Raw genomic sequence first — 12,444 nt, 5'->3', positions numbered from 1 at the left:
GTGGCTGAGTTCCTGGAATTCTCCGCCAGATGGATCCACTGGTTTGGGGATTCTCTAGCTAGTTCGATTCCAGGCCCTCTAGAGTTTAGTTGAGAAAACATCTGTAGTGAGAGTAAGTATGGCTGCTAACCTTGTCGGTCTAGTTCTTGTGTATTTGTCGGTGAGAGTTGGATATTTCTAGTCATGTAATCGTGGTAGCTTCTTGCGATGCCAACAACTTGTTTTATTTTGTGCAAAAATTCGTTCATGCGATACTGTATGGGTCTAGAATTAACCGTGAAAAATGTGCTGAATTATTTTCGTTTTGTCGGTGAATTTTCTTTTGGTTTGTTTGGAAAGCCAGACGATTTGATCACATTACTTTTTTGAATGTTTTAGCGAAGTCCTGAGCAGAAACCTTCCAGTAGCTAAAGAAGTAGCTCTTGGTTAATTTATCTGATTTTTTGTACTTATTAAATCTTTATAAGAAGGCATTTGTGTAAATTTAACTATGTCTGGGGTTTAATTTGTTATATGGAAAATAAATGCCTGAATAGCACTAAATGAGTTTTTGCAGGTTACAAGGAAGTTATTAGAAAAGCTAATAATTATACAAAGAGCTTGCTGATAACAATAATTTCAGCTAGAAATACTAATGCGTGCAATTTCAAATAGACTCGGTGGTATTCTATCTTTTGTATTAGTTTGACATGAATTTCACATAGGAAACAAATAATATGTAAGGATTCGCAAACAGAAGTACAGGTTTCATTAATCTATTCAAACATCCAAACACAGTTAGCATTCCATTCCCAAATTCTAGTTTTCCCTTTAGATTTATTATGGCGGTATCTTTGGAGGTTAAGATTAACATTAAGAATTAGCTCTATTTCATTTAATGAATCATGAAATCCAATAATACAGTACAAGGCACTGAATTTGCAGCTGTTTTCTTTACTAACAACATTTCCCTCTTGCCTATGTATCCCTATTCTATTTGTTTAGAAACTAGAGTATCAGTCTTTACCAGAGTTCTACTGTAAACATTCCTGAGGCTAAAAATACTAAGTCTAACGTACAGATAGTTCAACTTCGGTTAGGACCTAGCTCTAAATTTAAGGTTATGTTTTCTCGAAAAGGTGTCGATAATTTCTGTCGTTATATACGATTAATAATGAAACAAATAATATTTAAAGCCTTGCAAACACAACATTCCATTCTCAAATTCCAGTTTTCCCTTCAGATTTATCGTGGCAGTATCGTTAAAGGTTAACTTTACCATTAAGAAAGATTAGCTCTATTTTATTTAATGAATCGTAAAATCTAATAATACAGTACAAGGCACTGAATTTGCAGCTGTTTCTGTGCATTTTCTTTACTAACATTTCCCTCTTGCCTAAGCATTTGTTTAGAAACTAGAATATTAGTCTTTACCAGAATTCTACTACACATTCATGGGGCTAAAAATACCCATCTTAGTCTAATATACAAATATACCGCAGATTAGGAGCTGGGTCTAAATTCTAAGGCTATGTTTTTTGAAAAAAGGGTTAATGGTATACCATTTGGTCCCAATAATAGGATGGAGAAGGTATCGGCAAGTGGCGGCGCGTAGCGTCCTCGAAGGACATTAGTGTTTTACCGGGAAGAGTGCGGGTAGGTAAGGGAGCGAGTAGGTGGATGGCAGATCGGTGTGGATTCGATGTTAGATGGGAGAGGGTGTAGGGTAGCGAACGAATCAGAGGGAACCGTAGTGGGAGAGTGCCGGTCGGTCGAATTGTGGATACACGGTGCCCGTTCTCGGTACTTTGGTACTTCCATCAGTCGCATCGAGCTACTCGTGGAACGCGCGTCGCGTTGTGCATGCATGCATGCTTGCTTGCTTGCGTGCGGTCAGACGTGTGTGCATGTGTGTGATTATTATTGTGGTGTACTCGAAGTGGTCTGGTGTGCATGTGTGCGGGCCATAACACGGTGTTGCGCGGTCTCGACAGTGCATGTCGTGATTACTGTAGCCGTCGTCTCGTCTGTCCATCCGTCGTGATCGCACCAAATGCACGTCTCGCGCTATTCGAGATCTCGCAGTAACACCAGTCTCCTTCATCCCTGTGACTTTTGACGGCAGGACCGATCCGTTGAACGAAGAGGAAAGGCGAAGCCGCGTCTCGTCCCGCGGTTGATGACACTTGGAACGATCGTGCCGAATACGCGACAAAGAAAGAGAACGAGGAATTGAATTGCCTCGTTGCTCGTGTTCCGTCGTTTCCTTCGATCACGATTTGTGGAACTCGCCGGTCCGTGTCCCTCGTTTCTCTCTCTCTCGATTTTCCCTCCTTTTTCTTCCCGCGTATCGCGACGACTGCAATTACCTTTTGCCAAAATGAAAATGATACAGAGGTATCGACACGCGATCCTGGCACCTCTGTCAGTTATTATCCTGTTATGTGGCTGTTCCGATTTCGTGTCATCTCGATCGACGCGATCCGTCGAACATCCAGAGAACGATACCGATTGTGAACGCGTCAAGCCTTTCTTCGAGAGCAAGAACATCATGATTGCCGCCACGAAGAACACACCCGAGGATATCGCCAAAAGTAAGTTACCGATTTAAGGAACCAGTTATCCTTCGGTAATTTTCGAATTATTCGGCGGTTAATCGAGCTAACCTGCACTGGTTGCAAATTTCGGGAATGGAATGAAAGAGACGAACTGAAAGTCTCGATTGCTTTATTCTAATTATCAAGTTTTGTTTAATAGCCCTCGAGAGTCGTTCCATTAAACGGCACTTAATTTTATTACATCAAATAGCACTTGAGTACTTCTTGTAAAAACCCGCCTCAATGGTCGTGAGACCAATAAATCTTTCTTATACCGTAGATATATTTTACGGTATGCTTTTAACGGAGATCAGCTGCAACCGTTTATGGAATATTCTACGATGCACGGTAATTTCTGTAAGAGTCGAATTACGATGCTTTTACGATACATTGAAATTATTAATTTAGTAGTGTGTTCTGAAAATACTTAGTAGACACTTCCGCGAGATATTTAGCAGTCTTTAATAATAATAAACTGTTTCAATTACTTACGAAAAAAAGGATTAATCTGGACTCATACCTGAGCCTACAAAACCTAACCTGAAATATTCATGAACTGAAATTTCGAACGTGGACCAAACTACATTCCGTCGTTTTTGATAGAACGAATTTAGTGGTCATTCAATTACCCTCTAAATGTGATTACGTAATGAACAGTCGCAGGGTCATTTAAAATTCGGTTTAAATTCCTTGCAGAATGCTCTGTTCCATTAGTTTGTTCGATTCTATCGTCAATTGAGAATTTTGTATCGCGTCGAGTATCAACTGGTGATTGCGCGTGTAAAGTTACGATACGAAATCAATTTATCGATTAAAAATGTAGATGAGTGTATCGAAGAATAAATATTACGTATAAAAAATTCCGTAATTGTTCGCTAATTAGTGAAACGATTAGAAATATACAGTTTCTTTGCAGTAGCGATTGTCGCGTCGATACGTGCGTATGCACCATTTTGAATTTCGGTCAGTAGGGTATTGTTTTCACAGCTGCTGACCACTTGAGTCAATGAAACATAAACAATGGTGTCCAAGTAAAATGTTCCCATTATTTTATATTAAGAATAAATTAGACGATTTTTAAAAAAGAAATAATCTGATTTTAGTCGACTATAACCCGTTCGTACGTTTCGAAGCTATTAACCCCTTAACGCTCATATTTTTCAGGTTAGCCAAGAATGATCAGTTTTCTTTATCGGATTTGTTTCTAAAAATGCAGTTTTTGTTAATTACAAGGTTGTATCTAACGTATAATTTGAAGGGAAACAAATATTATCATTCCTTAAACCGTTAGATTAAACAAAGCAGTTAAACTCGGGCATGGACGTTAAGGGGTTAAGAATTTGGTTATTCGCGTGGATTCCCTGCGAGTTATTTCGAGCTTGTTGACTATTAATTGTTCGCAGCATGGAATAGCGATGCAATCGAGCGATTTACATACGCAGAAAGTTCGCGTACCACGAATAGGTTTTTATCGTTCTACAGGCTGGCAATCTAGTTATAAATGGTATTATTCGCGAAATCGATCGCCGATTTCTGGTACGCAATTACCGATCGCGAGAAGCTAAATGAACAAATGGTACTCTCTGTCTCTCTTCGAACGATCGTATTCTAACCCACTTTACACGACTGTAACCACTCGTCGAATCGAGGGCGAAGGGTCGCTGATGTAGCTTCCGGTTTTATGCACTTCCGTGCGTCAAGTGCTGTACATCACACCTAACGGAGAAAATGGAGAGAGATTGAAGTACAATGACGCTTAATGTTCTTAATTAAAGCGGTGAGTGATTCGCTAAGTGACTTCGTCACTTTCTTTTGGCCCCCCCTAAACTTAGTGTCAGGTTACCCACGAGAAACCTATTATAGCTTTCTTATCGGTAAATTAAATTAATAATCGCCGTGATGTTTCTCACGCTTCTGGACCACCGTAGAAATTTGAAATCGCGATCGAAAGTTTGAAAAATAACGAAAAAAATTTCAGTTACGTTTCATACGAAATAATACGATTAACGAGGGTGATGTTACGAGATGTAAAATGTAATGTATACGGTTGCTGTCCTGCGACTGTGGCGATAATAGAATATTTCGACAGCGTTATCGAAATCGTTGCGAAAACTTGATATATTTTTATCCTCGTCGCGGAGTGCAATTTGTCGTTCTGCTTATTTGCTTATCCAGATCGCGTTATTTTTTAGACGCTAAATACCATTCTCTTGATAAATTGTATCTCCTGTAAAAAAAAAGAATGAAATCAAAGATGTTTTACGATTCTTACAACGAAGAGTTTTATATTCTTATTTTAATTTCCAATTATATAATTATTACACAAAAACCCTTCATTTGAATATTATTAATATTCAAAACCCCTTCTTTCGTTATTAAATTCAAATTTCGCCGCGTCAAGAGTTTTTGTAGTTCACAGAATTACCACTAGGGGTAACTGTGCATACCGAAAGTGGCGGTATAGGCTGCCATTAGCATATTTTACGTGATTTTGTTAATACTTCTTAATTACCATTTATTTTGGGAGAGGCTGACTACTGGCTAAGGTAAAAGTTATACGATTTTGTTATTACTTGTTAATTATCATTTACTTTGGAAGAGGCTGACTACTGGTACATTTAACCTATGAGTTTCAAAAGTCACGCGGTCACCTTGTATTTTCGTGACTGCAGTTTCCATCGAACATTGATAACTCTTTATCAACATCTATTAACCGTATTAGACCTTGCAACGGCCGCATACTTTATGTAACAATGGCAGGTGTAGTCGCCTGACTTGTTGCAAGTACCGCACGACCGAGTTCGGTGCACTGCGAGGCGAATGTCTCTTTTCCGGTCGACGACATTTTGCTAAAAAGATTTGTGTAACGACCCAATATAGACCCTTCCTCCGCGGTTATGTTTCTTGTCGTTCGAAAAGAAAATATATAAAACGCGAACGTTTATTTTCAATTGACTTTAGTTTACGACGATTAAAGTTGAAGGTAACGTCGTGTCGATAGATAAAAGCGCGCGCAAACTTATGGCGCGGCCTGACAAGTGTGTCGAAGTTATTACAGTGTTTCGAAGTGCTTTTATCGCTATTTTATTTCTCGCGTCAAGTGCACCGTTTCGTATTGTCGTCGAAGGCGACGCGAATGCGCGGAGACTCGCGTATCTCCGGGTAAACAAATTATGTGCTCGGTGACGCAATACATTTGGCAAAATGGGGCACACGTACAAGATTCGACTAAGGACAGACTATCGTCGCCGGGTAGGAAGAGACGCATGAAAAGTAGAATGAGGCCAAAAGGACCCATTGAAACGAGCCAGGACCTCTTGAGGGTCCAGTTAGCCTCGTTCTATTTGTCCATTCACGACCTCCGCGACACACATGCGAGTCTATCGCATTTTATCGAGCAATCGTCGTCCGTAATTGTACGAGGCGACCAGACGCTAGATGTCCTCCTTACGTTTTCGTGTTACGGTTAAATTGGGCACTAGTAAAGACGGTATCGCGATTATGTTTAGGTTAGGTTGTAAAACAGCCCTTATTCGACGAACCTCGCCCTCTCACCTCGCTTAATACGGGCTGAGTCACGCGATACGATGACTCAAAGTGGCTCGTGAGGTATTCCTTTTATAAAGAAATGTTTCGAACGAAATTTAGTAGGTTAGGTTCGAATGTAAATTAAAAATTTTTTATTATTTCAGCAACCTGCGGTGGACTGTGCTGTAACAGAAAGACCGAAGACCAATTGAGACATCAAGCCAGGGCAGATTTCCACGATTTGATCCACCATCATAGCAGAAGCCTGCAAGGTCTTCTGGCGACAACCGCGGATGCATTAAGAGGTTTGCATTAAAACTCTCATATCAAAACTAATGGAAATTTCGTCAACTGTATCCACGCGTGGCGTCCATTTTGTTCTGGTTTATAGGTTAACTCTTGAATCCGTCTCTTCTAATTCTACCTGGTCGTGTTTTGTATCGGATTATCGTAGGACGTAAAGTTCTTCTGGTCGTAGGGCGAATAAGGTCCAAGATTAGGATCCTAAAATGCTTCCTGGTGATTCGTTGGGTGACGTGGATTTCGCAGACCCGATAAAACGTCCTTACTGGCTAGTCTAGATGAGCTGTAACGTATTTCGCCGTTTTCCCGTGGGCGAGACAAGCGGTAGGCTCGCCTAAATAGTTTATGGCACTGGTCCTTTCTTTCCCCTGCAGCAGGGTCGCTCGTAGCCGCTGGGCTTCTCGCGTTGTCTTTCGTTTCGTGTGTTTCTTGTCTGGAACGACTGATCCTCATCCTCTATTTGACCACAGACTCGTGATTAAGATCAGGCTTCTTGCACCACCTTGGCATAATAATGGGTTGACAATCTGTGAAATTGTTGGTCTGCTAGGGATATCATCACCCTAACTGTAACCCAGTTAACCAAATCTGGTTACAGGAACTATAATAATCCTTAAGAGAACACCCAAGTTTATCTAACTGAAAAGACAAAGCTTCTATTTGTAATTAATGACATCTTAAGATTTATAAATGTGTCTTTAATCAGCAAAGCATGCAAGATGATGGGTTGACAATCTGTGAAATTGTTGGTCTGCTAGAGATTCTAATCATTACCTTAACTGTAACCCAGTTAACCAAATCTGGTTACAGGAACTATAATAATCCTTAAGAGAACACCCAAGTTTATCTAACTGAAAAGACAAAGCTTCTATTTGTAATTAATGGCATCTTAAGATTTATAAATGTGTCTTTAATCAGCAAAGCACCCAAGATGACTTCCACAAGCTTTAGAATTGATTCTTGTTAAATAAATTGTCCCTCAATCTAGATAAGTGTCATGTTGTTAGATTTAGTAATAGAAAAAGTAACATTGCTTATAATTATTTTGGTATTTCTTTCTCTACTAACTTGTCTTTCAAAGTACATTATGGAAAAAGTATTTCCTGTAGTCACAGCTCTCTAAGACTTATTCATAGAGTTTCCAATACACTCAAAATTCTCTATTGTGCTTTGACAAGACCTATTCTGGAATATGGCAGTATATTTTAGTCTCCCTACTATAAAACATATATCAGTAACATTGAAAGAGTGCAGCACACATTTCTTTGCCTTGCTGCTAGGCACTAATCTTCAAATATTGCATATCAAAGGTCATATTTTATATCCAACAATTCAATCATTTGCATGTACCATCAAAATGTCTAAGAAATCACATCTATTTTATGCTGTAAGCCATCATACAACATTTGGATCTGAAAATTGTATAAATAGAATTGAACAATCATTAGAAAGTCTAAAATTATCCAAAAGTATAATCTCTATTTTGCTGTTCCTTACATATTAAATCTTTTAAACTAAAGAGCTTCTCTTTTCATTAGTAAATGAATAATAATAAAATATTTTGACCCTGGTTGGGATCACTTTTAACGAATTTTGGAAACCGCTGTTATATATTTCACGCCAGCTCGATTTTTTTCTTTCAAATCCCATCGATATCCCATTAAAATCGTTTCCATAGTTCGCAAAACTTTTGAGCAATTTTATTTTTCAGTTTTCGCCGGAGTTTGAATGGAAATTCGGCTGAATCGTTCGACTTGAAATGTACGTTGAACGATCTCGAATGGATCGGAGGACGTATTTTTTTGCAGTGGAAAGTTTTTCCAGCGCTTTTCAGTTGTCGCTTTTGAAAGTCTCCTCTCTTCTTTGCTCCATCCATCTCGCTTCGCTGTGTTACATCTTTCAATGCAATCTCCGCGGTGTATATTGATGCATCGCTATGACTACATTCTGACGACCAAGTGAATTTATCAAACATTTGAAAGCATTTTCGTGAAAGGTATAGTCTGCTTCAAAACGCGTACGCGACTTTAAACCGGTTTGATTGAAGCTCCTTACGGAATTCTCCATCATTTACGTTTCTCAGTATGTACGAATTTTTTGTATCTTCGCTGGGAAAAGTGGGAAAGTTGTCTCAGTTTGCAGAACTACCTTGCTGCATGTAAGTAGATTTAAATATTTTCTGATTTTATGGTGTTTATGCATAGATAACGCTTCCGATAAGATAGAGTCATTCAACCTGTCTCAGAGTGAAGGCAAACTAATGTAGTGAGAAATACGTTTGAGGTTAGGACTACAACGCTTCCGCCATTTGTTAAATTTTGCACCATTTATAACCCCTAACATCTAAAGATAATTGAATAAAGATATAAAACGCTTCATAAATTAGAATTTTTAATTCTCAAAAAGGCAAATAGGATTTCCTGAATAAGGTTAGCAATGTACAAAACGGCCATTTGTAAAAGTTTGCACCCTTTATAACCTCTAACAACTAAAGATAATTGAATCAAAATATAAAACGCTTCATAAATTAGAATTTTTAATTCTCTAACAGTCAAATATGATTTCCTGAATAAGGTTAGGACTAAGGAGTGTCCAAAGCAATGCACAAAACGGCCATTTGTAAAAGTTTGCACCATTTATAACCTCTAACAACTAAAGATAATTAAATCAAAATATAAAACGCTTCATAAATTAGAATTTTTAATTCTCAAAAAGGCAAATATGGTTCCCTGAATAATTATAAAAGTTTGCACCATTTATAATCTTTAACATTTGAATTAAATTGAAGCAAAGTATAAAATGCTTTGTAAATCAGAGAATTTTTAATTTTCAATCAGGCAAATATGATTAAGCGAGTGTTTTATGTCTGCTGTATCCGCGTAGCTGAAAGGTTGCATGATTTCAGGGAAATTTAAAGGTTTGAAGCCTGGTTAGCGGGAAAGGTACGGTTAAATAGGAATCCAGCTCTCGATACCAACACTCCCCTAACCCGTAGCATTGGCGGTGGTTTTTCTATCCTTTTCTTCCCATTTCTTAGTCCGCCCTGGGCTTTCTGGTTTCCCTCTTTTATTCTCTCTTCTTTCCAGACACGTACAGCCGCGTTGCAGCTTTCGAAGTTTTTATTTCTTCCATCCCCATCCGTTTTTACCGTTCCTTCTACGGCCACCTTTCTCTCCTTCTCTTATTTCCATTTTCATCCCCCTTCTTTTTTTCTCCCGCTGTCTCCTCTACCCTTTCGCTCGATTCGTTTCTTGATATGACGTAAAAACGGTACGGATCTCTGCTCGAGTTTCACGAAATGGTCTCGGTAAACGCCTGGCCCAAGGTAAATTTAAATTCGCGAGCAGGGGATAATAAAATAGCGAAGCTGAAACGCGTGCATGAATTTTAAACTTGCATATATGCAGTACACCCAGAGAATTATTAAATTATCGTGACTTTTTTTTCGAAATTAATTAAAAATCTTTATCATTTACCAACCCTTAGACGGCCATTGTCACGCGTACGTGAGTTCGCTATTCCGAGTCGCCATGTCAGTATTTTACGTTTGTTCATTGTTTTTTCTTGCAAGATTTAATATTTAAAGTGTCCCGAGAATTTCAATCGAGAAAATCGAACAAAGTAACGAGAATCGACGAGAAAAAGGATCGAAAGTAAAGTATACAAAACTATGAATTTAATTCTGGCGAAATTCTTGCGTGATTCTTCTCGAAATTAATGTATTTTGTTTTTCAAACCTTAATTATTTATCCACCCGTATACGGCCATTGTCACGCGTACGTGAGTTCGCTATTTCGAGTCGCCATGTCAGTATTTTACATTTGTTCATTGTTTTTTCTTGCAAGATTTAATATTTAAAGTGTCCCGAGAATTTCAATCGAGAAAATCGAACAAAGTAACGAGAATCGAGGAGAAAAAGGATCGAAAGCAAAGTATGAAAAACAAAGTGAAAAATAGGGGGCTTCTAATTCCGTCGAAGTTCTTGCGTAGATTCTCTCTTTTGGCGTTCCAGTACAGGAATAGAAAAGCTTTGCGAACCAAAGGCGATCTATTATATTTAGCTCTGTTCGCCATTGTCTCTAGAATTCCAAGTGTAAAACCGAACGAATTCGAATAAAATATATTTAACATTCTCTAAGCAGCGTTTGAATAAAATTTCTCGTATACGCGACTCTGTGGATACTTGTATTCGTCAGTGTGTATGCGTCGGAGCATATCTGGTCTTGTTTGATGTCCAGGACCAGGTTCCACGGTTCGAATCGGTCTGAGGAGGAAGGGAGAGAAGCCAGAGCTTGCTTTCTCGTATCCGTATAAGGCTGTGCGTGCATTGCAATTTGTAATACTGTTTGATGCTCTCTCGAAAGTGCAGCTTGCACGAAACCTCCGGGCCACGAATTCGAAACTGGTCGCTCCATTCGACCACGAAATGTGCTAGCGGTAATTATCGCAAGGTTGTTTTGCCCTGTGGCCGTATATCTGGCCTGCAACGCGAATACCACGATGATACCTTCCTAGATATTATTCAATTAACGGATCTCTCGAAACACAGACCGCTTTCCTTCTTTAAGGAGGCTGTCTAGTGTTAAGGTATTTTTCGTGAAGAAACTATAAGAGCTTTTGCAGTCAAATTTGCAGGATTTATTCGTAGATACTGAAGGGATATTTCAAAAATTTTTGGCTGGAAACAAGTTAAAATTGGCGGCACAGCAGACCCTCAAACATAGTCAAACATAGTCGCTTTTAAAAACGGTCTGGGTTAGGTCTATGTTTATTTATACATATTTGAGTTAAAATGTTAAAATTGATGGCTCAAACTGAGTCAAACTTAAAACAGGTCATCTCACATTGTCCATGATTCTGGTCCTTCTATTTATTTAAAATGAAAATACCCTACACCAAAATAAAAGAAAAAAGTCGATAATTTAAAAAATGACAACACTTTGAAGTCAGATTAACGATTTTTCCATGTTTTCTTTTAACTTGAGAAGCCTGAAAAGATATAAAAAATAAAAATTTCGAGTCGATTTTATACTGAACGTGTATCTAAAATTTAGAGCCAATTGGTCAAGTAGATTCTCAGGTATCATAGTAAGGTTTTGCATATATATTGTCCAAATTATAAGAAATCGTTTTTTTCAAGGGTTCACACTAGAATACCCCCTTAAACTAACGACCTTAATGATTGATCGTCCCAAGTTCAATTTGCATGTGTAAAACGTTAAAATAATTTTGTTTATTTAATTAGAAAGTCCATTGGAGTTAATATCGATGATATTGCTAGGGTTAAAAGTATCCCTGTACCCCCTTTTTCGCACGTGGGGTTGTTAAAATATCAACAAGTACAACCGCTGCGATTCAAAGTGCATTCGTTGTCCCACCCAGCGGGAGAGCGTTGCTATTATTGTTGCTGATGCATTCATGAACCTCGACACGCGTGAGACACGTTTTATGCGGACAACATCGAACAATGGAGTCTTGCATGGCGTATAAGGAAAATTATCTCGATGTCAAATTACATTAATGTTTCCATTCTGGGCTATTTACGGTACCCCTCCTTCTCGGTTGCATTGGAATTCTCGGTTTCAGTCCATATTTAGAATCAAAGCGTTTCCCAGCAGCGTGTGTTAAGTTACTTTTTTAATATCTCCATTTTTAGACAGAGAAAAAAATGACACTGCACGTAGAAAACGCACCATAACGATTTTAGTTTGTTTTTTTAGTGGAACCTCAATGATCTATAATTAAAGATCACTGTAAGGTCACAGTAAGGTCACAGTAAGGTCACTGTAAGGTCACAGGGGGTCACAGAAAATGAACACAATTAAAACGTGTCTATATTAAACAAACAATTAGACAATATTAGTTGCAAAATTCTAATCAGTTCAAGGTATGCAATCGTCAGAGATTAATCCATTAAATAAAATTGAATTATTTGTTTTTGTGAGTATTAAATATATAAAAAGGTGAAGTTCAAAAATAATTTAGGAAGCGTTTACGTTTAGGTTCGAACGTAGAGTAAAACGTTCTTAATTAGAAA

The 12,444-nt window shown here is 38.3% G+C and overlaps 1 protein-coding gene across 2 annotated transcripts in view; it reads left to right on the top strand.

Annotated features, from left to right (window-relative positions):
- Positions 1-1,732: 1,732 nt before the first annotated feature.
- Dally (division abnormally delayed protein) overlaps positions 1,733-12,444 on the top strand; it is a 90,139-nt gene continuing 79,427 nt past the window's right edge. Inside the window, exons 1-2 of one of the 2 annotated variants that reach the window (XM_076780433.1) lie at positions 1,733-2,573; positions 6,269-6,409. In XM_076780433.1, the coding sequence (XP_076636548.1) occupies positions 2,360-2,573; positions 6,269-6,409 (355 nt within the window). In that variant the 5' untranslated portion in view covers positions 1,733-2,359. Of the gene's footprint in view, positions 2,574-6,063; positions 6,186-6,268; positions 6,410-12,444 lie in introns of those variants that run through there. The other variant, XM_076780434.1, reaches the window with a different exon arrangement.

The sequence above is a fragment of the Colletes latitarsis genome, chromosome 13, assembly GCF_051014445.1.
Source record: "Colletes latitarsis isolate SP2378_abdomen chromosome 13, iyColLati1, whole genome shotgun sequence".
Taxonomy (NCBI): domain Eukaryota; kingdom Metazoa; phylum Arthropoda; class Insecta; order Hymenoptera; family Colletidae; genus Colletes; species Colletes latitarsis.
The sequence above is the reverse complement of the archived record's forward strand: the minus strand, read 5'-3'. Positions and strand labels throughout refer to the sequence as shown.